Source organism: Anabas testudineus, chromosome 10, assembly GCF_900324465.2.
Source record: "Anabas testudineus chromosome 10, fAnaTes1.2, whole genome shotgun sequence".
NCBI lineage: Eukaryota > Metazoa > Chordata > Actinopteri > Anabantiformes > Anabantidae > Anabas > Anabas testudineus.
The window spans coordinates 2,331,036-2,357,729 of record NC_046619.1 but is presented as its reverse complement, the minus strand read 5'-3'; the positions used below and the strand labels follow the sequence as shown (position 1 = coordinate 2,357,729).

Genomic DNA, 26,694 nt, shown 5'->3' with positions numbered 1-26,694 from the left:
TATTACTGTAATAATAATAATAATAATAATAATAATAATAATAATAATAATTGCTGCAGTGCACTAGTAGCACAGAAGTGTTGATGCACTAATACTTACATGATGTCTCTAGGTTGATCATCCTTGTGGAACAAGAAACACACTTCTTCCCTTTAACGCACTTTAAAGTTGTTTCCATTTTTTTTAGATATTTTGCCTTGTAAAATGAGTATATGTAAAGGTAAATGGAGGGGGGGAGTGTGTGGGGGGAGTTCAGGCTAACCATGACTATAGCAACGACCCACAAATCTTGATCAAATCTTGATCACATGATCAACCCTGTTGATCATGTGTCTCCTGATATGCTGTAAAAGTGGTTTGAAAACATGTCTATTGTAAGTAGACCTGTAACACACTCAAAACCATTTTTTGTGTTGTCTAATGAGATATCAGTACCACTCCAATACTGTAGGCCACGAGACTTGAGTCAACGGGTTGGATTATGCAGCTTAAAGTATCACTTTCCTCTGCCTTACTGTTGGGGTTACCAGCTGCACCAGATGATCCAAAATGCAGCAGCACGTCTCATTTGATGAGACAAAAAGGACACACGTTACACCACTTTCTCGGATCTCTGCACTGGCTTCCTGTAGCTGCCCACATCAGGTTCAAAGCCCTGACCCTCACCTACAAAGTGGTGAACTCAACTTGAATGGCCTACCTGAACTCCCTCATCCAGGTCTACAATCCCTCCCACCCGCTGGGCTCTGCCAGGGAACAACATCCTGTGGGCCCCTCACCTCAAAAGATCCCAGGCTACACTTTTCAGCTCTGTGGTTGTACGATGGTGGAACCACCTACCCTCTCATCCACACTCAGCTGCCTCACTCTCCATTTTCATTCTTCTTAATTTCTCATGTCCATTGTAAGTAGACCTGTAACACACTGAAAACTAGTTTTCATGTTGTTTACTGAGATATTAATACCAGCGCACTGCTGTAGGCCACGAGAACACCTGACTCAGCAGGTTGGATTATCGAAGACTGAGACTGAGACATCTTTTTCTAAGCTGCTATCATGCAGTTCCAATGTAAATAAAATACAAATACAATTCACAAAGCATCAATCAGGCAGGAGTTTTATTCTCACTTCTATAAAATAAAGAGCTGTTGGTGTCTCATTTGTCAAAGTAACTATATTCTAAGCTAGTGTTTGTCCTAAGTAATGCCAAACATATAATACAGTGTTTTTCTTTCATATGTCTCAGTCCACTGTGTTTGCAGACAATGATCAAAGACTTTGATAACAGCTATCGATGGTGGAATGATACCAGCTTAGCAACTTCTGGCCGAAGCCGTCAGTCTGGAGGCAGGTGATACACATCTAGGTTCTAGTTGGAGGAGGGTGATTGAAGACACTGCTCACTCCACTTAGACTGAATAATATACTGAAAAAAAACAATAAACAAAACATCTGAATGGGAACTGTGATGCATGGAAGCCAGCAGAGACCACGTGACATTTGCTTGTTCTAAATTTACAAAGTCTTTAAAGGAAGAGCCTAATAGAGGCGATTAAATATATGATTGTTAAAATGCACTTCTCAAAACATTTTTCTATATTTAAGATACAGAACTTAAACCAACTTAAAACCAAAAGAATCTACAGGACTTTCCAGAATTGAAGTTTTCTGTAACTAATAGGTTGGTGGCGATAATGTCTCCTACGAAGAAGAAGAAGTGGAAGAAGTAGAAGTAGAAGAAGAAGAAGAAGACTATGACATCATATATCTAGGTGACATCACTACGCCTCTGGCATCTGTATTTTGGATTGAACGTAGCGGCTGTCAAATCCTAGCCGTGGGATATAGTTACAAATACAACCTTTACATTTTCTCTGGACATTCTACATTAAACGCCAGAGCTGCTTTATTGATTTTCGCACCGTGAGGTACGCGTCCTTACTGATTGGACGTGCGGCTGTGTGTGTGTGTGTGTGTTAGCATGCTAACGGCTAGGTGTTTGTTTTGTAGCTCGTCTTTTCAGTCGTTTTAATGTGAGCAGCTGAGGTAACAAGGTAATAGCTGTTCAATAGGTCTCAGCAACCAAAAGACACCACACCTATGTGTGTGTAGGCCACTGGACAGCTCTTACTAGCGTTAGCTACACTTCTAATATCTATATTCTGAGAATGAATAGCCGAGTACCGTTACTACGGGATGTAGCTAGATAACGCTAACGTCATCCTAATATTACACGAAAGTTGACATTTCTTAATTTCTACATTCAAATGAGGAGATGTCACTATTTTTACGTGTACAAGAAGGTGTCTAGGAAACGTGGGTGACGACACATTGAAATATACTGAATATATAAGGTGTCAACATTAACGTTAGTTTCTGTCTTACAGTGTCTCCAAGAGCCGCAGCCCTGCATTCCAAGAAGGAAGACGAGTACTTCACCATGAGCTCGGACGATGGTGAGACACACACACACACACACACACACACACACACACACACACACACACACACACACACACACACACACACACACAGGTTCATCATCTCACAGTGAGTGTATGGTGTTCGTTGACTGCAGGTGACTTGGAGAACCAGGCCGAGTTGGAAGAAAAGACCAGGCTCATAAACCAGGTGCTGGAGCTACAGCACACTTTAGAAGGTACAACACACACACACACACACACACTTAGTAGACTTTAATCTACAGACAGTCATTCGGTCAAATGATCCTTTAAGTCAATACAAGCGTTATTTCATCCTTGTATTTCTGCGATGTGACATCTGCTCAGATAGTTTTTTTTTTTTACAATGAGTCACAAAAGGCTAACATCACATCCATCACTGATGTTGTTTGTAGTGTGAATAACAAGATAATCCCTGCTCTCCCTCCAACCTGCAGCTCCCTCTTTTGGCTTGTTGTTACAGCAGCATTAGAGGTGACGACACAAATCTGATCACATTCAAATTGAAATTGAAAATCCCACAACAAAGACGGGATATCAGCATCTCCCCTAGGATTGTTTTCTCCTTGTTGGTCGAGATTTTATTTAACTGGAAATGCAAACATAATAAAATGATCCAGCCTGCAGCTGTATTTTCTGTGGTTGTGACAATGTTCAGGTAAATGTGCCAAAATATAAACCACCATGAATGAACTCTTTGAATATGTTTCTTTTTGCATGGGTTGTCGCTGTACATCCATTGACATGAAAACGATCATGCAGTCAGACTGGACTGTCTTACTTTACACAAGGTGATATGCTATTATCCAAAGCTTGTTAATGTTATTGTATATATGGCGTAACTCGTCCTGGCTCACAAACGAGCTCGGTCACTCTTTCATGAACAGTGCAAAACATTTGTAGTCATCATTTCAGTCAATACTCACTGTCGGTAGTACATATGTTATATGATGGCTTAAGCCTTAGGCTCCCAACCGTGTTTCTTAATGGAAGACACAAGTAGAAGACATACAGTACATTTTAAATGTTCAGCAGTTATATTATTCATAGTGCATGCTTTATCTCCTGGCTTCATGAATGCATAGTCGACCTCTTGTGGGCTAAGAACCACAGCATCATTATCTATGTTGCAGTGTCAGTTAAACATACTGCCTTTGACAGTTAAACAGATCACAGTAGTGCATCTGCCATAACTGACACTTTATATCTGACTTACTCTTTCAGTTTTTACGGTTGAGCTGTTTTTTTTAGTCCCCAAGCTTTACTGATACAGCTGTTATCAGACAAGAAAACTTATCTGGAAACCCTCATTAAAGCAAAATGGCATTATTTCATTAACAAAGAACATAAGATATTTTCGCATGCGCATCAACGACAGCATAGATGTAGGTAGAAGCACTGTCCTGAATATAAAGTATGACACAAGTTAAGCTATTGAAGTATTGATCTTCATTTTGATAACACTCAACATCCAGTGAAAGCACATTAACCAGTTCATCTTATTTCTTATTCATAAATGGCCACTCTAACTGGTACCCTGCCTGGTAGGGAATAAGCAGGATGGGAAAAGTCTTTGTTTGCGATGCCTCAAAGTTTTCTAGGCCCCATTCGGAGTTCTTTGATGCTGGGTGTCTGCCAGTAAAGAGTCTAAACTAATGCCACAATGACAAAGATTTCAGCAGCTGCATTACATTCAGCAGTGACATGAAATAATTGTCACATTTATCTGCTTTTACTTAAATGAGTCACGATTTTAAAAAAATTACATCCTGCTTTAAGTAATAGTTTTATTATAGTAGTAGCATGTAGCAGTAATAGGTCTCTGGAGTTTTTTTTACAGCATCTATTTAATATTCCTTCTTTGTGTTTGTGTGCTCAGACCTGTCTGCCCGGGTGGACGCTGTAAAAGAGGAGAACCTGAAACTGAAGTCAGAGAACCAGGTTCTTGGTCAATACATTGAGAACCTCATGTCAGCCTCCAGTGTGTTTCAGACCACCGACACTAAGAGCAAACGAAAGTAAGAAGAACCTCTGAACACCCCCCTCTCCACACACACAGTAACCTGAACTCAAAACAACCTGGGTGACTGGATGACTGCTCATCTACATAATGGGCCCTTTAATACTGTTTCAGCCTAAACTCATCTGTAGATATAAGTATTTGTCCTTATTGTGTGCACAAGGTGGCAGTGTTGTATTAGTCCAATCAGAATATAAAAGGAAAGGATAAAAAGAGAGCTGAAATTAAACCTGATTTTAACTCAGGAAAATTAGTCTGAACACAAAGAGCCACATTTTAGGAAGCTCAACTAATGAGAAGAGCACCTCAAGTCCACTATATGATCTGTGATAACACTAAAACTCTGCAGACAGTACTGTGTGTACTCAAGGATCTGGATAATTACTGCATGCTTAATTTGTATGGTGGTTAATTTGTCTGTAAATAAAATCAGGCCTAACAAAATGCTACATAAAACACTTGCAACACCATTTGAATAAGGGAAGAACATCAATCAATGATACACACACACACACACACACACACACACAGAGCAGTACTTACATTTTGTAGCATATGCCACACTTACACATGTATATTTCATTTGTTGTTGATCTGCTAGTGTTACAGCTTATGGTCTCTTTAAAGAAGAAGAGTCTAACGGCTCACTTAAGAACTGCCCAGTCTTTGCTATTTCAGTACAATGTCACTTTTTAGTTAAGCTGGCATTTGTTTGCTCTGGATAAAGAACATCACACACACAAGTATACAGCGAAAGGGCAGCTAATAGCAGTAAGAACGCTAACAGGTCACTCTTAATTAGCCCAACAGGTAGTGTGAAGACACTCGAGTCTACGTCGCAATCAATAAAGGAGAATCATTGGTTTAAGAGCACAGAAGCCTCACTCGCACTCACCCTGTTCAAGCGTTCGCATGAACAAAAAAGATGTTATTAACATGGATAAGCACTGACAAACTTTAATCAGCAACAGTGGAAGCTGTGTGACCTTAAAACTCACTGGTTCACCTAATAAAAATCCACATTGCTTTGACCAGATCAGAATAGCATACTAACCACTAATACAGTTCAATGTTTACGTTAAACTTCCCCGTGATCGAACACAGTTTTCAGTGTGAGTCTGGTGGGAAGCTGTTGGGGGATCATGCCTCAGTCACTGCAGTAAAGACCCACACAGGTTGGTCAGGGTGCCTGCGTGGAGGCAGAGATACACTGATGGCTGACACCCCTCCCTAGTTTCTTTTCTTATTTATTAGTCAGTATTGCTCTTGTTTCTATCGGTACAATTTTAGAATTAGTATTTTTGTTCTAAATGGTCTAAAGACCTGCTCAGAAACTCAGTCTGTCACTTTTTGTTGCTGCTTTGTGCAAGTTGAGAGTAAACTACAAAACTTAAATAGCAAGTGTCACTGTTACTTTATAACCTAAGGCCATGTGTCTGTGTTTCATACTGAACCCAGTCCTGTATATCTTTGCTTACTTTGAAGTGGCAAAGCCAAGTCTATGCTCTCAATAAATCAGTGAGAAATATGCATATACTGTATTTTATGCATAAACTAAAGATGCTCTATGAAATACTTTGTTGCGTTTGTACATTGTTACCATGTTTTGTTGCCCATTTGAAATGACTGCTTTAATAAAGTGATGGTCCTTTTTGAAGACTGTTTTTTGTTTGTGTGTGATGTGAGCTGATCATCTGCTTCCCATTTCACACACTCACAGGGTCACTAAGACTGCATGCAGGGACAAGTGAGCTGCTGCTTGGCATATGTTCAGTGTTGGTACAGTACACACTGCACATGCAGGTGACAAATGAAAGGAAAAGGCTAAATTAACAGGAGCAGGCCACATGATCGCAGGCACTTTCCTACAGAGCGTGAGCGCTAGTCACTGCATATTTTGTAGTGTGTAGAGTTCCACACACTACACAGATAAGATACCAGAGACATGGATCCAGCAGTTTTAGTTCTAGCAAATGTACATTAGTCATTTGAACACACCAGTGTGTGTGCATAAACCTAGTGATTAGATCAGCCCAAGCTTGGGTTTCCCCTGAGGTGTCTCTGTAGGTCTGTAGGTAGTTTCGGGTTGTTTGTACATGTCAGATTCTTGTGAACCCCCTGAGGGAATTATTTAAAAGTTGGCGTAAGTATCCATTTCAACTCATGGATGAGTCGATTAGATTTCTGTGGGTGAAGGTTAATGGGCAAGATCGCTGTTTCCTCACGTCCAACCAATTTCTGTGACCGTAATATCACAGGAATGGGTTGAAGACACAATCATTCTTGTGGAAATAAGGATGAACTGATTACATTTTGGTGGTCAGATGTCACTGTGATCTCATGTCCATCCCGTTCTGATGAATGGAAGTTCTTTAGATTTGGCACAAACATCCACTTGACTCATGGATGAACTGATTACAATAAGAGTCTGAAGAGACAGGCGGGTAAATCTCAACTTAACTGGATGGTGAAGGCATCAAACTGCAACGTAATAACTGTAACCCACTGTTGATTTGATCTGTTGATGTAGACATAACCTGTGTTGTCCTTTAGTATCAAGCTATATCAAGGTTGTTGATGGAACTATTTTTAATTTCCTATTAAAACCTGTTTGTTTAGTATTTCTAGTCATGTAAATCCCTCTATCCACTGTCACAAGATGAAAACAAATATGTTCCAGAGAATTATTTGTACAATGCAGTTTTGTATTTCATGTAAATCTAAAACAAAAAATAGCTGCAATGAATTACTCTGAAGACACTGTAGTAATAGATATTTTATTCTTTACAACAAAATAGAATTTAATGTAACCCACTACATGCTGCTACACGGAGCCATCAACATCACTTCAGATGAAAAGTGATTCCTTTAACATTTCATGAGTCCATATGTTTAATAATGAAGTTTGACATAACATAATAATAACAGAAAGTTATTAACCTCAGTCTGGCTCAAAAGGAACACTTAACATGGTGAACCGTCACTTCAGGTCTTCCTTGGTCCCTGTAGTAAATGTCTTTCTCCAGAAGGGGGCTCAGTTTGTAGAGCTGGATGGGCGAGTGTATGTTGGGTTTCCTCTTCACTGCCTCATCAAACTTTAATGTGTATCTGAAATACAGGAACAAGAGTGAGTGTTAAGCAAACATTAGCTGCATATGCACACAACAAAAACAAGGACCAATCAGATCAGCTTCACAAAGAGCTTATCAAACTTCATGTTCCCTGACTGACAGTTCCTGTTTGTATTCTGGTAAAAACTTTAACAGCACTTGTTGGTCACGCTAGAAGGAAACATATCTCGTCCAACAACTCCTGTCATCTCCTGTTTCTGATCATCTAATCTGTTCAATGCAGCTTTCCCCAGGCGTTGGCACACTGGCACAGGCATGTGGAGTGTGGCCAGAGCCTGTAATAAAAGTGCAAGTTGTCTTGATTTCATGTGTAACAACAGTAACAGAAGAGAGATGTTAATGAAGCCTGATGTATGTGCACACATATACATGAGCAGAAACACATGAAAACACCTGTGTGGCTGTGTAGAGGTTTGATGAAAGTAAGGCATCATAAGGCGCTCCAACATGTGTCACTTTATCTTATCACCGATATGTTTGGGTTAAATATTAATCTTTCTAAATACAGTGACGGTCCAGCGCTAAAACCTCTGTGTGATTATAGAGTTCAGTACAATCTATTTTTATGGTAGTTATGCTAATATCTAAGCACACAGAGCACACAGTGAATGAGTGCTACCCCATAAACAGAATGCATTTAGCTGGTTCTCACTGATCAGTAACAGTGTGAAACATCTTTTGCAGCGCTGGTGTTTTACTGCAAAGTGTGTACAGGTAAATAAAAACGCAAACACGTGTTGGTGCACGCAAGCTCTCGTGTCAGACCTCACTCAGCACGGCCCAGACATCTGAGTTGGAGTGAACCACCAGGCGGAGGGCGGAGACTGGCTGCAGCGCTTCTTCAATCTCGCCCTCAGCTAGTCCGTTCTGAAATGCACCTGAAACACACAACAGAGGGTGATTAGGAGCATTTTGTCAGTGATGACAGAAAACAAGGAAGCGTATGTAGTTTTTGTTACTGTGTGTCTCATTTTGACAGGGCTAAAGCTTTTCTAAATGAGACGGGAGACATAAACACTAGAAGGTGAAAGGTACATCCAGCTGCTGTAATAGCTACAAGAAGTTATTGTAGTTTGGCTGCTGATCAACACAATCTACAGCTGCTCATATGATACACATCTTTTTTGTTTCAGTATGATTTACAGTCATGATTTCTTCGAATCACAGTAATCCAGACTACTCCAAACTGCAGGCGTGATTCAGGAACATTCAGTGAACTCCTGGTGAGTGTTGATGAGCACGTTTGATTTCAGCAGAATATTTCCTCCTTACCTGTGTGGAATGTATTCTAACAAACCTCACCCAGCTCTCCCCACACATAAGTATTTTCCATCATCAAATACTTCCCCCATTTAATAATTCAGTGTGTTTATCCTGTATAGTTAAGTATATTTTTGATTTGACTGCTTGAATGTGTCATATCACTGTCTACACACCCACTTATACTGGTTTGGAGGCAAAAAGAGGAACTGGTTCATTTGTGTTATTACTTGATTATGGTTTTATTTAACGCATTTACCTATAGTAATGAAGCCCTTATCTGACTCTTCGAGGTGAGAAGGTTTGTCCCGTGCTGATACCTGAATGAAAATAATAAACAAACAAACAAAAAAAAAAAAAACACAATACATCAGTCAGTCCAGTTTAACACACATCATCAGAGAAAAAGAAGGAGACGTCTTCACCACCTCCCAGCACTTCAAAAAACAAGCTCAACACGCTGAGTGTTTATCTGCAGAAACTAACTGGTAATGTCTTCCCAGCACAAACCAATACTTATCTATATGATTACAAATCAAGAACAGTGTATTCACAACAACCACACATCCCACCAGTGATTACTCAGCAGAACCATGTTAAAGGTTTGTGGGGCAGTTGGCCATACACCAACACATTCAGATCATTCTATATGAGGTTCTGTGTCTGCTTTTAGTGCAGAACAGCAGTAAAGCCTTTACCTAAACATCTCAATGATAGCAAAAGTCAAGCTTTCTAAATAACACCCAAGGACATTGAAACTAGTAATACCTGCTCTTGTGTCGGTTGCTGTACTTACCACACAAATTCCACATTGTGTCAGAGTTTTCTAAGGTTTTCTAAAGTTTCACTTGGTTAGCCATTAGCTCTACTTTAGATTTCATTAAGTTGCCATGTTTCTATCGCACATATAACAGACAGAATTTATGCTTTGTTTGCCAGTGTTCTATAAAAGTCTTCAATCTGCCATGTTGTGCAGAGCTAGCTGGGCGTCTGTGTGACTTGGATGCATAAAGCGTGAGGGATCACTGGGACGGGATGTCAGAGTTATACAGTGCTGCAGAGCCCCTTCTCTTTATTATTATGGATACATGCAAATGACTTCTACCTTTAAAATGATACGTAAACTTTTTATGACACAAGTGATATGCGATATACAAACGGACTGGGGTGATAAGTTGCTGAAAACAATGGCCAAAGGACACAGCAAGAGATGTCAGTCCAGAACGTAGATCCACTGTATTTAAATCTAAACTGTTATGGTAAATACCTTTTCAAAAGCCTCCAGTTAAAAAAAAATGCAGCCGGAGGTTTGACTGGAATTTGCAAGAGAGCCTGGTTCTGCTGGAGGTTTCTTCAGTTAAAGGGAGTTCTTCCTCTCCACTGTCACCTAGTGCTGCTGAAGTAGGATTGTTGGGTTTTCTATATAATTCTGTGTACGGTTATGTTGTTATATTCTACAAGGTCTTACACACTAAAGTGCCTTCAGCTGACCCATTTTACTGTCTTAACAAGATTAGGAGAAATCAAAAAAAAAAAAAAGAAGAAAGAAATCAAACTCTTGGCTGTTGTTTGAATAGTACGCTCTTTGCCTGTGTCAATACTATTTACTGTCAACTTAATATGGTTTACTTGACAAAGACGTGGTTAGAGCAACAACATCCAATCCTCTGTTGGAACAGTTCAATCATTCAGTAAGTAAATGACACTTTGTTTAACCACCTCCAGCTGCATCAATCACAGAGATCATATGTTCAAGCTCTATGTCTGACTCGTACTTACATACATACAATGATCTGTTATAGTTAGTGTTAGTGTATAGTTATAGTCAGTGTCATTACACTTCATACAGTGTCCTGTGGTCTTAGTCAGTGGAATTCTAACTACTTGTATTTCCACAACAAAAGTAGTGTAAATATGTCTTCAGTCAAGTTTGAAGCCGTCTGATGATTTGACGGCCCAACATACAGCTGCATGACACTGTACAAAACAGACAAGCCGTCCTGTGAACAGCTGTGCTAAGTTGGAACAGAAACAGCTTTTATCAGCAGCGTGCACTCTATAGCCTCACCTCGCCCTGTAGCTATCAAACCCGTGAAACTGGCTTCAGATAATATTGACAATTTCCACAGAGCCTTTTTTCTATTTTCCTACACTAGTCAAACACATTACAGTGTTGTGGTTAAATGCAACCATAAACTCTTATCATCAAGCTTGTTATCATCTAGCCTTGACCTTGAAACATAAAAAACATGTAAATATCTCTCTGCAAGCAAAGCTCAAATGACGCCCTTTGTTATCCAAACTATACTACACTTAGAATCAGTGAAAAACAACCTTTATAATACTGTAAATGGTCTGCACTTATATAGCGTTTTTCTACCTAGCTGGTACTCAAAGCGCTGACATTTCAGCGCTCATTCCAACTCACACCACATGCGACCAACTGCCTAAAGGTTAGGGTTAGGGTTAGTGATGACTCTGCTAGCACTCACTCCTAAACTGGGTGTGAATATTCTGTCACTTATCTGGTATGGTGGAATGCACAGTGCAATAGAACACACAGTATGATCCAACAAGATTTTTTAAAGGTGCGATAAATGCTGATGAAGTCACAAAGTAGACATACAAACCTGCTGTGCTAAAGCTGGTTCATCAAGGCTTAGAGGAAACAGCTTTAGGCTCTAATTCCTCTTGTCAGTTTACTGGGGAGTAGAGCTCAGTGCATTTTTGTACAGATCTTTTGGTAGATAGTTCCTAATTTAAACCTTTTTTGTAGGACGGTTTATGTTTCACAATAAAGTGATGATTCAATGAAAAAAGAAAACTAAAACATGTCTCCAATAAAATCTCTTTGTATGTATTCCAAATCTCCTCATATTTTTAGGTGTCAACTGCTTTCAGTTTCTATGTTACTGACTATGTTCATGTTCCCCAGAGGAAGAACTTGAACCCTCAAATCAGAAACCGGAGAATTTGTGCAAATGCAATAGCTGAGATTTTGAATAGATACAAAGTGACTGATTCTGACACATGTTCTAATTGTCTTTAAATGATCTAGACATAAATGAGAACTTGAACAGACTAGACCTACTATACTCTGTTCTATTTGGGTTGGAGCTGTGCTTGGATCCTTGTTGGGTTGACATCATGTCCCACAGGTGCTCTATTTTACATGTGAGAAGTAGTTCTGTAGTTTAGTACTTTCTGTTCTGTAATGGTTGCAGTGTGAATCCTCTGGACCTGGACATGTGATGGAAGATAAGTTAAGGTGTCTGACTTTTCCATGTCTCTCTAACGTCACTCAAAGGGCACTAATGGCATGACCACTTTTGCACCTTTAATATGACAAGAGTGACGGTTCAGACATGAATATTTGCACAGAGACAAAGAGATGCAAGGGAGTGACAGCACACAGCTTGTTGAGGTGAGTATTTCCTGTTGTCTTGTCACTTTTCTGAGGTAACACCCCAGATGAAAACTAAGACCTGCTTGACTGCAGTAATGGAACAAAAGAACAACACACACACACAAAGAGAGAGAGAGAAACGGGTTACTCACATTGCTGGGAAGCACTTCCACTGTGGTGTTATAGAATTTATCCCCAATAGTCTCGACATTTCCACTGCGGAAGAGGTAGCTACAGTATAGAGACAGATCAGGGTTAACAAACACTGGATACTTGGTGAATTTCTTTTCATCTGTTTTTTTTTCTTCCATATTTTAAAATGATGTGCAGCTAAATCAAAAGCTACTGAAATGTTCATCATGGCAGCACAGCCCTTAAATGTGAGGGAGCAGATTGAGTTGCAACAGCGCAAACACACCTGTATACATATGGAAGCCCACAAACACAAACATACATAAAAACACACACACACACACACACACACACACACACACACACACACACACACACACACACTATTGTGACCCAACCTGTCTTTTATTTATCATGCTGCCCTTTCATCAATCCTCAGAGAGATGAGGCACAATTCATACCTGCACCAGGTTGGACACACCTAACGATCCACTTTATGTGTTAAGAGTGGTTGGCAGAGGTGTGACCATTACATCCTATTACACCTTCCATTGTTTTACCAACCATCGTATTCAGGCCAAGGGGTGGAGTGAAACCAACCTGGTGCATGCATTTGTGGTCTCTAACCAAATATAATCAAATATTTTACCATTTTTCTTCAGACTGAAGAAGCTACTTGAAGAGTAGTGGGACATTACGACCTAACAAGAGGGAAGTCCAGTTTCCGTGACTTCCAGATAACTTCACCTGGACGACTGAGAATCTTCACCGACACAGACACACACAGCAACAGCCTGTTTCAACTTAGCACTGAACCAAAAAAATCACAACAATGAAAGAAGATTATGGGATCTGTGTGTTCAGTGCGTGCGTGGAGGTGTGTCTTGTTGTTACAGTTATTGTGCAGACATACACAACCATTCATCAGCTACTGTTGGGCCTACTGTCTTGAACCTGTAGTAAAACCTTGTGGTCTTAGGGAATAATTGATGCTGTCAACGAGTTCAATCTGACCTGGATATGTGGATTGGCTCAGGGAATTTGAATTGGATGTAGTCATCCTGGATGGGTGTTAATGCCCAAAAGAAGTCCTCTCCTTTGTATGCCCTCTCCAGACTGTGCTCCTGGTAATGTTTCAAGCTGCTGCTCAGCTCTGCTACTGGGTTGCTATGGGCATTATACAGAGTCTGCTTCGCAAAGTCTTTATCCTGAAGGGGAAAGACAAGTGTTAAATAAGTATTACAGTACGTTTGTGTGCATTTAAGCTTTAACACAGCAGTAGAGGTGCATTCACCTTCAGATGCTGTAGTTTCCCAGGTAGAGAGGAGTGAAGGCCAACATGTTGGAAGAGGGACGGCTTGTACCTCTGCTTGAGCAATGCCTTCTGTTCATTACAGTGTTTCTGCACAACACAATGTACAGGCACGTAGGTCACCACACAGCAGATTATTAAGTTTAACATGGGCTTGTTATAACAGAGGTTTTTCACAAAAGTTCCAGTATGTATAACAGTAAACAGCACAACTAATAGGAACAGTTTCTCTTATCACCTCTGCTTGTTTTCTACTTATTTGAGTCAAATAAATCTTTTTGCTACTCAGTGATTGTCATCCGTTATCTAGGTGAGTTTATCTGGAAGTTGAGTCGTGCCAACTCTTTTGTTTGTTGGTACTTCAAATGATTTTACTACAAACCTCTGACACACTAGAAACAACCTGCTCCAGCTCTCTATTTTGTTCTGTAAGTACCTTGAGAGCTGCAAAAACACAGAGTCAAATTTCTTTTATGTGCAAACCTACATTTCTAATGTTTTTTTTTTCCTTCATGTCTTGGCACCGCTCACTCACCGCGTCTTTCTCTGGGTTGCAAGCTTTCACCCATAGAATGTGATCTAACAGCCAGTCAATGGGTTTGTCTCTGTGGAACATCAGGAAAAACTCTGCGATCATTGGCAGGTCACGAGTCCGAAACATTTTGCCTGGAGGATTACATGCAGACAGAGACATCTTACTGTTAGACATTTAAATAGGTTTTTCAAATATTAATGCACTAGTACTACTTCATTTTTTTACTCAAAAAGTAGGAAAACATTGTCACATAGGCACTGTTCTAGTTGGTAAATTTCACACTGTCATTAACTCACTAACTAATTAAAGGTTTCAATGATTCCTTTAAGTCAGTTACTCTGGGCCAGTTTTGTACTTCACTAAAAATTTGCATTTGACCTTTGGAGCCAAACCAACCTGGATGCCAGCTTCTAGGCAGAGAGGCCACAGAACGAACTATAATTATAAAGCATGCACTAATGTTTTCTTGCTGCTAAATATAAACACAGAGAAACACACCTATAAATCCAAGCTGGGAGAACTCCAGGTAGAGCCATGGCTTTGGCTCTTGCTGGGTGACAAAAGTAATCATGTCGTTGTAGTAGCCTGCCTTCGCAACAACATCATCCTCTAACTGGAAAAAACACAACACAAAAACTCATTGACATCGTTTGGTTTGAGCGAATTACTACTGCACTAACACATCCTTAACAACAGCATTTAAAACCTACAACACGGCTTCATCTACTAACTAGTCTGGCTTGTTGGACAAGGCCTCTGTCTGCTGGAAGATCACAGAAACTAATACCACACCCATCTGTGGTGTTATCTCCATCTGTGGTGCTGCTGTACTTCTGGTTTCACACTACATTATTAATAGTGACCTCAGAACTAAATTGTGTGTGTAGGTGCGGTGATGTGGTGACGTATCCTTCCGCTGAAGTTTGAAGCTTTGTTTGAAGCTTTGTCTGCCCAACCTGTCTGAATTCATTGACAGTGGGTAAAGTGAACAAATACACAGACATCAGCAGACACTGTGTATATGACCTGAACATCCAGAACACTCCACAACATGACATAGCTGCCCAAGAAATGTTTAGTATCCAATTACTTTTGGTAATTGGCAGGTACTTGTTGTTTGGTCACTATGTGTTAAAGCACTGTATCCTATACTGAAGTAAACCTGTGAAGGATATGGATGAATCTTTACTGAGGTATTCATGGGCTACTTTTGACCATCAAGAAACATCAGCATCATCTGAGCAGCTGTCAGCAGCTACAGCTAGAGTCTGGCCTTTCACCCCACCTGAACATAATAGATTCCTTTATCCTGAGCGTACAGCATGAGGAAGCTGAAGTCCAGATTCTGCTTTGTTCGCCATCTAAGGACAGATGAGGAGCACATATAGGTGCACAAATTATTAATGTGTTTTTTTAACATAAACTTCTTCATTTTGTTTATCAAAGTTAACATTTCAAATCAATAGCAACAGGAAAGGTAAACCTACTTGACTCTGTCCTTGGAGTCTCCAAAGGTCTCTCTGAGGCTGGTGAAGTTGGGGTAGTAATACTGTGAAGGAGAGACGACCTCCAGTAACCCTGACTGCACCTCCTTGGGAAAACTACAAACAAACTACAGGTTAATAACAGAGCAACATTCTCCACCAAGCACACACGTTGCATTTTCTATCATGGGGGGAAGAACATTCCTAAACTTGACCTCTGTATATATATATATATTAACTAGCTTATTGTACAAGTTAAAACAGATCAAGATTTCAGGGTAAAAAACATCAGATGAGGTCGTTTTAAAACGCTTGGCACTAATCAAGCACATTTTTTTGAATAGGAAATTTCTCTCCTCTCAAGCAGAAATGACAGCAGAAAATACTCAATGGTTATTAAAAAACAATTCCGATTTTTATGAGGTGACATATGGTAAAAGCCCTAATCAGAGTATAAAAGTCAGAATGTCCACTTTTTAATCTTAAAATTTTAATTTTTTTTTATCTTAGAATTTTGACTTTAACATTTACTGTTTATCATAAGTCTGATCCTATTATCCTACTATTTATCTCTTATCCTTTTCTCTCATAATTTAAACTTTATCTCATAATATTATTTATGTCACTTTGACTTTTTTTAACTCATAATTCTGACTTTTGTCACCATTACTATTATTTTTTCCTCGTGACAGATTTACCTTTTTTTTCCCCTTTTGCTGGGGGAAATTAGCTCCTGTAACTTTTGATGATATCAAGTAAAAGTTTGTGCACACCAGTCTATCCTGCCCGTTTGGGCCGTTTGTTCATTACCACCCTATACAGGTGGCTGTTTCTAAAGAATGTAGCCTTTAGCAGAGAAAAACCTATTACTTGACATCACCTGTCAAGGAAATATTGGCCAACTGAGGTACATTCAAGCATGCATTCCTGATGGATTATGTTTAAATGTGGGCTCTGTGTTTGTGCTGTTTTAATTAAATGATGATGATATATGATGATGTATGATTTCATACGGTACAAATCTGGACCAAATTTCACCAATGACCTAATTTTGTACTTTGACATTGTCAGTTAAACAAACAGCAAGAAGCTGGATGCTGTCCATAACCACAGGCAACAGAAGACATGAAGTCAAAGTAAACAGCAATGCTGTTACAATAGTTAAACAAACAATGCAATCTAGAGACACTCACTTGTTCCTGATGGTGTCAGCAACGCTGCTCACATAGTCTGTGTCCGTCTGACAAAGAGGGGAGAAGAGAAAGTCAGGTATACAGAGGATTTTTGATGTGGTTAGTTAATACCAAAACAGAGGTCTTCAATGGTTTTGCAACAATGAACAAAGTATGGAGTTCCTATAAGATGAGACAGGCTCATTGTTACTGGTTATACTATGAGGTCTGGTCCTTCTGGTCCCTCTGGGGGTCAGATCACATATAGTCAGGGTCATTTGATATGTGGGTGAGGCAGCCTCCTACCGTATCAGCTCATTGTTTCGTTTCTTAACTTGAAGATGTTTGCCTCACAAATACAATGTGACGAACACAAGAAAGCACACACACACACACACACACACACACACACACACACACACACACACACACACACACACACACACACACACACACACACACACACACACACACACACACACACACACACACACACACACAAAACTAGTTGAACAGGTCTTGGTGTTTACTATTCCCCTCTTTGGACTGAGATGCTTTTGACTGTATTCAGAGGTTGTAGAATACAGTATTTGGTCCATATTAAGTTAAATAACAACTGCGTCCCCATTTGTCTTTAAATACTGGAGTTTATACATGTCTCAGAGGAGCGGTATGTAAAACCTTTACCCTTACATACATACACAGAAAACCTATTGAGGGCTCTCTCTCAGCGATACATCACATTCTGCATTATAGCTTTTCATTTTAATTATTTCTACAATGTTTTGGATACATGGAATAAAGGAATTGGGTCAGGAAACTCAGAGGAATAGTCTGAATTCATTTTGATATTTGATTAGAGAAAGTACAATTAATCGCTTTGTAGCCGAGCATGAGGCAAAAAGATTGATGTCACTGACATGTCTCAAAGCGAAATAATTAGGTAAAGCCAGCAGGGGGTTAGTTTAACTAAGCCCGCTAATTCACACATTAGATCTTGTTAGCTGTAAAAACAACAAGTAAAACTAAGCAGTGGCATGTAACCTCAGCAACGAAGACAACGATGACAAGATCTTGGCTCTGTGAGGAGGTCAGGCTGTAGAACAGAGAGCTGAGTGTGTTGACCAGGTAGCTCTGCTTGTCTCGCTTCACTGTAGGAATACCCAGCACCATGGACACTGAGGGAGGACACAAACACGTAAACACACACAGGTACTGAGGGAGAAAACAGAGCAACAGAAAACGTCTTAGGCTTGCTTCTCTTGAGCCGACTCACTTTCACTCCGACACTGCACTTCAGAAATGACAATTACAGAATTTTAGTTGTTAATTTAATTTGTTAGCTATCTGGTGACAAATCAGGGCTTTTCAAACAACTTGTTTTTGAAAGGAGACAATTAATGTGAAAACACCAAAAACCATAGGGGTTTTAAACAAAAGTGAAGTTGGCTGTTTTTGTGGCTTTGTTCATGTTCTGTACCTCCGCGGCGTCCCTGTCCCAGGATGACGTTGGGTACCAGACTGTCTGGATGTCGTCGGAGGTGGGGCATGTAGGTGTAAATATTAGGCTGGCTGATTCCCTTTCCAGCCTGACCACCAAACAGCTGCCTTACTGGTTCTGGTTCCACAGTAGAGGAGAGGAGAGCAGGTGGTTTTCAATGTGAACATTGTTGGGTTACTCACAGACCAAAGGGGGCAAGAAACCTCTATCCCATGATCCAGACTGTGACCTTTTACATTTGTGTTCACAGTGCAACTGTATGTCTTCCAAATGTATTTATTATTATTTGTTTTTTCATCAGCATTCGTGACTTTTTTGCGTCTTAAAATCAAACAGCACTTTGGTATTTCTTTAATCTATCTATTTGTAATAGTTAATAGTTCATTTTATTACTGAAGATCAATTACTGAACATACACATTTTTAGTCAAGTACTTGAATTTTTACTGGAGTACTGAATTTGCTGTCGTGTACGTCTGCCTTCACACAAGGCTTCACCAACAGCTCTTCACGTTACGAAAGGTTTTGGAGCATGTTCATATCAGAAATTTAAAAAAAATTCAGAGAAGTTGCAAACAGTGTCTCTGATATGATTTAAGCCTAAGCCTAATATGATATGATTTACGGGCATGCGCCAACAACAGTCATAGCTCATTTTCAGTCACATGGCTATGTTGATTGGCAGAATTCAGATGGCGGGCAATAGGTTAAAAGCACCTATTGCATACTGGGCTCTTTTAGACGATATTACGAGTAAAGGTAAAAACTTTGGTCTTAACGGATCAGTGTAGAAGTGTAATTACTGTTTTTTACCTGGTACGATTAATTTAAAATAGTCAAATTTAAAACTTGCTGGCCAAAATCCTCCCACAGTTCAGCAGGTTGTTCTGACTACAACACAATGGTTCCTATTCTTTTCCATTCTCCTGTTTCTTTTGAAATCCATGATGGTGACGTGCATAGCTAGGATGATAACAGCTACATCACTGTACACCTCTGGAGCTGACTGTACCTATTAAAAAGATGTTGGTAGTGTTGCTGGTGGAATGGGTGAGATTGACATCTTTGGACATGTTAATCAGCTGCCCCAGGATGTGGCTGAGATCCCTGCTGACTTGCCTTCCCAAATCCTCAGCCACCAACAGGCGATCGTGAAGGGTCTGCAGGTCTGGCAGCACACTGGAACCTGCAGACGCTAGCGAACAAAACACAGGGAAGTGCAGAAGGTGTCATTCTCAGTGTGTATGAAATTGGCTTTCTGACTCTCTGTTTTTCAGTTTTAGTATTTCAGTATTAGTATTAGTATAAGTCTGGGTTTCTTTGCAGTTGCTGTGAGCGGTCTACTCCTGAGGAGAGTCACATTAAAGTTATGCCAAATATTTTCCAAGTTGTAACCCAAGCTGTGTGTGTTCCTGAGCTGAGTGATGTGTATATTATATGTATATTGAAATAATTTATCACTTTGGTTTTGTTTTTTTGATGTGAACAATGTGTACATTACAAAGTGGAGATTAGGAGAACAGAGAGTACTGCAGTTACTCACTCTGCGGCACCAGTTGTTCTCTGAAGATAGCAATACAGTAATGTAAGCTATCTTAGATTTCTTTGAGAAACCTGCACGTGTGTACTTTAGTAACAGCTACAGTGTGTTTGTCTTGGAGGAGTTCAGGAACAGTACGGAGTTCATTTAGACAGAAAAAAATGTATTCAATTTTTGAATCATCCATAACACTGGAGATTTATTTTTTGCCTGTTTCACCCAGGCCTAGTGGTTTAAATTACACAATTTCATAAAATTTGGGGAAAATGCCCTTCCTAGAACAAATTTACCAGAAACCTGAGTCACATCTTCAAAGCACTTCTTGTATCCGATGAATCATCCTAAAACTTCTACCGATTTTTGCTTTTCCACTGACACTTCAACTCCTTCAGCAAACTGTTGCCACTGCTTACATACACTACCCACAGACATTATTCAGAGTACAGTACAGACAGTGCAACTACCTTCAGCTCTTCAAATTAACATTACACCATTAATCTGACACAGTTTAACTACTTTCAGTGCTTACCAGTCCACAGACAGTTTACTGCTTTCATGGCTTAGATAGATACTTTATTAATCCCAAAAGGGAAATTTGGGTTTTGCAGTAGCCATCACACAGAGAAACGTACATGCACAGGCAGACGATAACTGGAAACACAGGAAAACAATACACATCTGAACACATCTAACAGAGCTATACAGAAAACAAATTGCACACAGTTAAATCTACAGAACAAAATTTGGCAACCATTAAGTATTCTGTGCAGTATTCTGTTGAGATGATTGTGCAATACCAAGGAAAGTGGAAATGAATATAATACAGTGTAATGAATTAATGAATATGTCACTAGCTGGTTTGGCTAGAATGGAGCAGAGCTCTCCACTGTGTGAATAAAGTCATTTTACAGACTTAAATTTCCATCATTTTCATCTGCTTTCAGCTCTTTACTATGACTCACGCCTTAACTTCAACTCCTCTCGCTTCAACGGGCTCTTTAAGCCATTCTCACGTTTCAACTCAACTCCTTTATTTAATTTAACCCACACTGCCAAACAGAATATTCCACATGCAAAACACATAATAAGCGGTTTACAATATTTACAAATAATTTAGTTTAGTTTAAGTACCACCACATTAACTCATATTTCGACTGCTGTCACTGTCTAGAGACCAGGCAAATTACTTTCTTCATTGGCTACAATTCAGCTGCCTTTAATAATGTGAACACATTTGTGTTAATGCATGCCTCATCTACTTATGTCTCAACATCAGACGTGCTTACAAACATGTATTATAGGCAGCAAGCTTTTGCCAGTTTAGAAAGCATATACTGAATATTCAAGTTGGTGACCACACATAACAGCATTAGCAAACAGGAAACCCACGATGACACACTGAGGGAAGTTGTTTAAATAGTATATCCCCACAGGAACACTCATCAAGCTAAATCCAAGGCCTTGTTGAAGCTGTAACATAAGCACACTTGGACACAATTGTAGCCACAATATTGCACAGACAATTTCTGACATATACAAAAAAACTAAATAGATAGATAGATAGATAGATAGATAGATAGATACTAGTGATGCATGCTTAGTATAACTTGCATCACTTACTGTGTGGCCATTCACCCACTGCCATAAAACAAAGAGGTCACAGTATCTCGTGTCTGTGTTTTCTTTTTGCATTTATACAATGTCCTCTCTTCTTCAAAACCTAGCAACTGATGCTGATGACAACAAAAACCACAACATTTTGCAATATTATCAGAATAAGAACCAACGGAAGCAGAGACTTCAGTAAGCAGAAAGATAAACAAACAAACTGACCACATAAAAAAACTAAACGAGAAGCGCTCCAGACATCAACGTGCAGCGCATTCTTTGACCTAAATATAAGCCGAGAAAAGCTCTTTGAAGCTGAACACACATGCAGGGCAAAACTAAAATGGTGTGCATGTGTAATATTTAAATTATTCAACTTCCTGGTTGCTCTTTGTAACACGCACTGGTCACTGTAACATAAATAACATGTGAAACATAAACTTTTAATAACAAGATCACAGAAGAGTGGCTAACTACTTGTCCATCACCTTTATCACACGTTTGTCCAACATGATATTAGTAGAAAGGAGGTTGATGAAACTACTAAAACCGGGTTAAGAACTGTCCAATGGAAGAAGGTCATGTGGCCTGATGAGTCCAGATGTACCCCCCATTACCATGGGGTTATTTACTTAACCACATTGAGAATCTTTGAAATGTGCTGGAGAAAACTTTGCACAGCGGTCCAACTTTCCCATCATTAATACAAGATCTTGGAGACAAGATGAATGTAACTCTGGACCGTAAAAAATGTTGTAACTTTGCAGAAGTGTTTTTTTTATGATACCATGTTGAATGTGCTACGTAATCAAAGCTAAAGGTGGTCCAACGTAATATTAGAGTGTGTGACTTTTTTTTTGGACGGGCAGTGTTAGTAATTATAAATAACTTTTTAATAGTAAAACAAAAAATTCTGATCTTTGATGTCTTAATTGAGAACAACCATAAAAACCACATAGTGACTGTAAAAAGTATGTGATTTCAAAAACTTGAGAAACTCACCAGTCTACAGTTAGGCAAACAATCTACAAATGGAGACACGTTGGGACTGTGGCTACTCTACCAAGAAGTGGGCAGCCAATCAAAATGACCCCAAGAACAAAATGAGGTAAAGAAACAACCCTGAGTGACAGACAAAGATTAGAAGGCATCATTGGAACTGGCTAACATTTGTGTTCATGAGTCTACAGTAGGTAAACCATTGAACAAGCAGGGTGTCTATGGCAGGACACCACAAAGGAAGCTGCTGCTTACTGAAAAGTACATTGCTGCATGCCTGAAGTTTGCCAGAGATGTTTTGTGGACTATTTCAACTATATTGAACTATTTGAAAGGAACAGAGCACTACATTTGGTGTAAAAAGGTCACTGTATATCATCATGACATCATCCCAATCGTAAAGTATGGTGGAGGAAACATCATGATTTGGGCCTGCTTTGATGTATCAGGGCCTGGCCAGCTTGCACTGATTTGGGGAAAGTCAAATTGCTGTTTACCACTTATTAATTCCAAGGGTTCACATCCTTTTTCTACTAACACTATGAGGTTTTTATGGTTGTTCTCAATAAAGACATGAAAGATCTTGACTTAGCTGAAGATCAAATCACATTTTATGATAAATTTATGCAGGAAAATGCACAAAATTCTAAAAGGTTCAGATACTTTTTCTTGCCAAACTTGCTAAACTGAATTGAACTGAACTGGTAGCAGAAGAAACATCTAGTGTTTACCCTACTTGAAAATCTACAGAGACTGTTGGAATAATGAAAGCACTACCTGACTGGCTAGGCAAGTATTTTTAGTGAAGCGGAGAGTGGAATGCTTCTGAGATGCGCTGTGGCACACCCTGTGAAATCTCAAGCATTGACAAGAGTAGATCATCTCCGGCAACAGCGTCACAGCTGGATCGAGCGGAATTGAGGAGTAACGTACTGTAGTTTCTTCCTAGTTTAATTAAACCCTTTACACATTGTTAACTGGGTTGCATATGTGTGCCCCTTCTCCAGCCAAAGCAAAGCAAACAATGCTATCTAATAATTTAAATCTTCACCTCATCTGAACGTTCAATATTAAAATGTTTTCACGACAACACAGCCATCTGGAATAAAGAAACTGAAAGTGTGCGTGGTAAGCGGGAGTATTGAGCAAACACTGCTTTGTCTACAAGCTGTAAATCAGCAGCCTTAGGTTTTCCGCTTTCATTTACTAAATGAGGAACACAGACTCTGTCTTTCCAAATGGTTAGGCACAAACTGTGTGCGCAGGACAAAACTGAACTACCTGCTTTGTGGCAAAAGTAAGGAGGGGAGAGAAAGAGGAGGGTGCCAACTGAATACCTGACTCCAGATGCCTGAATGTTCATACCATTTATAAATGCAACTTTAAATTACATACATCAGAGGTAATGATGTGGGGTGTGGGGTCACTGTATTGACTGGATCCCAGAATCCACAGGTATGGTACGCGGTTAGAGCTTAATGAAAAGAATTATTAACACGGGTTAAAACAACATAATTAAAACAGGTTTTATTTCCTATAATCAGTTCTTGTGTTTATTTTGGCTATGAATAGATCTCTTCCTAAAACTCTTTCAATGAAAAATGTATTTAAACGTGTCTCTAAAGCTAATGTGAACATTTAACAGTATTAGTTTCATCTTTTTAGTGTGATATTTCCCTGTTGAGCTGTAATGGAAGGACAGCAACAAAATGAGGATTCTGAACTAAAACCATCTTGACTGAACCCTGATTTTGCCTTCAGATAAACTTTTTAATACAGTTTTGCACAGATGGGAGGATTGAAGATTTTGGCGGCAATCTTTTATAAAGTAAACCATTCGAGTCCTGTTTTATCAGGAGAAGTATAAGATTTCTAAAGTCAGGATTTCTGTGTTCATTTGGGCTCCTTTTTTACCCACAGCCTCTTGGGGGCTAATGAGCCATTTTCATCCTGTGATAAGCCCGGTGTTGAGCTGCTGCAGCAGGTGTAGTGTGTTGATACACGGGGGAGAGATCTGGTTCAAAAGTACAACTTTTTACTTTTCTTCTCATTGTGCGAGAATGAATGAAACTTGTCTGATCATATTTCTTTTGAGGACACATACACATGACATCTATGAATATCTACACACGCACACTGCTGGCAGCTCAATAGTAACCCCTTTTAATAAGCATCAGTATCCACTCAGTGGCCACTTTATTAGATCTGCTTGTACAATTTAATACAGCAGCTCTGGTTTGAAATCTTCTTTTACAAAGTTAGGATTTCTATGTCCTAGTCAGTGGTGGAGTGGTACCACCACATAAACTAATGTTATGGTCCCTCTGGATTCACGGAGGATTGCATTTGATTTTCCAGGTGCACCTGATAAAGTGGCCAGTGACTGTGTTTCTGTTCAGATGTCTAAGGATTCTTACTCCAACCATAATGTAGAATACATTTATTTTATAGCTCAAATACAGACAAACCGCCTGATGGTCTAATTTATAATGAAGGAATTGTGTTCAAACACTTTGATTTAAAGTACTAATTCAGTCACGTTTAGTGTAAAAAGGTGATTAAATTAGGAAGTTTTTAGGGTTTCAGTCCTCATGTGATTCTACCGTTGACTTCCTGTGGCCCCTGAACTTTGACCCGGCTCCCCTCCACTGAACCGACCTACTGTCGTCCACTGGTCCCAACTTTAAACATAAACAGTTTTCATCGAAGTCCACGTTCAGTTGGGTCCAAATTAAAGTTGTGTTCCTGTACAAGTACTAGTCCGAGTCCGAGTCGACCAAGCAGCGACAGGTGAACTCACCTTCATCCCGGGGAAGCGATGTAATCCAGGTGAGTGACAGGAAACACGCGCAGGCCAGCAAACATCCAAACCTGAAGGACAACAACCTCATTTCATGTCCCACTCACAGTCCGTCCGTCGTCTGGGGCCGACTCTCCGCCGACGGTTCCGAGCGGGCAGCAGGTGGATGACAGCGGAACAGAGGCGGCGGTCGTAGCGGTGGCAGCGAGTCGTCAGTGCGGCAGTAAGAAGGACGGTGAGCTGTGCTGCTGTTCCATGTTCCCTCCTGCTATGAGCCGCAGGTGTCTCTGTCACTTCACCTGCTCACTGTTTGTTATGCTCTTCAATTACACACCGGGCCGGCGGCACGCTGCACGGCACAGGTGCAGCCAGCAGCGACACCTGCTGGTGAGGCCTGAGAACGACTGTCCCGTCACAGCTCCTGAAGAGGGCTGACATTCAATATGTAGAGCTTTAGAATATAGTTGAAGTTCTGAAAGCATGAAAAGCTATTAAAATACTATACTGCTGCCGGTCTACTACCAATTAGTGTCAGTGACCATGGTAACACCTTTATACAAGGTCAGATCTCCCTTCACATTCAGATGACACTGATATAACAGACCTGACATTTATTTATTAGGATTAGAAGATTACTAGTAATGCTATAATAATCTACCAATACAGTAATTCTAGCATTTTTATTGTATTCAGTCATAAAATAAAGCTAATTGTTAAAATTTGTTATTAAACAAAGTCAGAGAGGCCAGACTGAGGTGGTTTGGACACGTTCAGAGGAGGGATAGTGAGTATATTGGTAGAAGGATGTTGGAGATGGAGCTGCCAGGCAGGAGGACAAGAGGACGGCCAAAGAGGAGATATATGGATGTTATAACAGAGGACATGAGGTTGGCTAGTGTTAGGGTAGAAGATGTTCATGATAGAGTGAGGTGGAAAAGGATGATTCGCTGTGGCGACCCCTGATGGGAAAAGCCGAAAGAGAAGAAGAAGAAGAAGAAGGTTAAAATTTGTTATTAGTAGGAATACACACTAAGAGGCAGTTTGCTCTAAATGACAAAATAAATGAAAAAACACAAGGACGGTACAGGGAATTACTATTTTGCAATAGTTAAAAAATGTGTAGAATAATTTTGTATAGATTCTCCATATCTTTGTCTCAGCATAACTTTGCTGAATAACAAACACAACAAATAAACTAAACAAACTTATCAGGAAGGCTGGCTCTGTGTGGAGACTTCGCTGGAACCCTTGGAACATTTGGGCGAGGCTGCTGAACAAACAGTTAGACATCATGGAGAGCAGCACACATCCTTTTCACAGCCTGCGGGTCAAA

At 39.9% G+C, this 26,694-nt stretch overlaps 2 protein-coding genes across 3 annotated transcripts; one reads left to right on the top strand and one right to left on the bottom strand.

Annotated features, from left to right (window-relative positions):
- Nucleotides 1–1,759: 1,759 nt before the first annotated feature.
- On the top strand, nucleotides 1,760–6,139 carry scocb (short coiled-coil protein b). Of its 2 annotated transcripts, none has more exons than XM_026358652.1 (4): nucleotides 1,760–1,928; nucleotides 2,388–2,456; nucleotides 2,579–2,659; nucleotides 4,342–6,139. In XM_026358652.1, exons 2-4 carry the CDS (start codon nucleotides 2,441–2,443, stop codon nucleotides 4,482–4,484), a joined length of 240 nt encoding a protein of 79 aa, XP_026214437.1. In that variant the 5' UTR covers nucleotides 1,760–1,928; nucleotides 2,388–2,440; the 3' UTR covers nucleotides 4,485–6,139. The 2 variants fall into 2 exon arrangements, with proteins under 2 accessions (XP_026214437.1, XP_026214438.1); XM_026358653.1 differs by lacking the exon at nucleotides 1,760–1,928 and adding an exon at nucleotides 1,998–2,054.
- Nucleotides 6,140–7,238: 1,099 nt separating this feature from the next.
- Nucleotides 7,239–25,669, bottom strand: zgc:154054 (Glyco_transf_54 domain-containing protein). The gene is made up of 15 exons (XM_026357686.2): nucleotides 25,362–25,669; nucleotides 19,427–19,609; nucleotides 18,395–18,532; nucleotides 17,959–18,092; nucleotides 16,936–16,982; nucleotides 15,746–15,859; nucleotides 15,544–15,619; nucleotides 14,757–14,871; nucleotides 14,259–14,389; nucleotides 13,706–13,813; nucleotides 13,426–13,619; nucleotides 12,432–12,510; nucleotides 9,133–9,193; nucleotides 8,379–8,491; nucleotides 7,239–7,590 (listed from the first exon to the last, which is right to left on the bottom strand). The coding sequence occupies exons 1-15, from the start codon at nucleotides 25,450–25,452 to the stop codon at nucleotides 7,573–7,575; spliced, it is 1,602 nt and encodes a 533-aa protein (XP_026213471.1). The 5' UTR covers nucleotides 25,453–25,669; the 3' UTR covers nucleotides 7,239–7,572.
- Nucleotides 25,670–26,694: the final 1,025 nt, after the last annotated feature.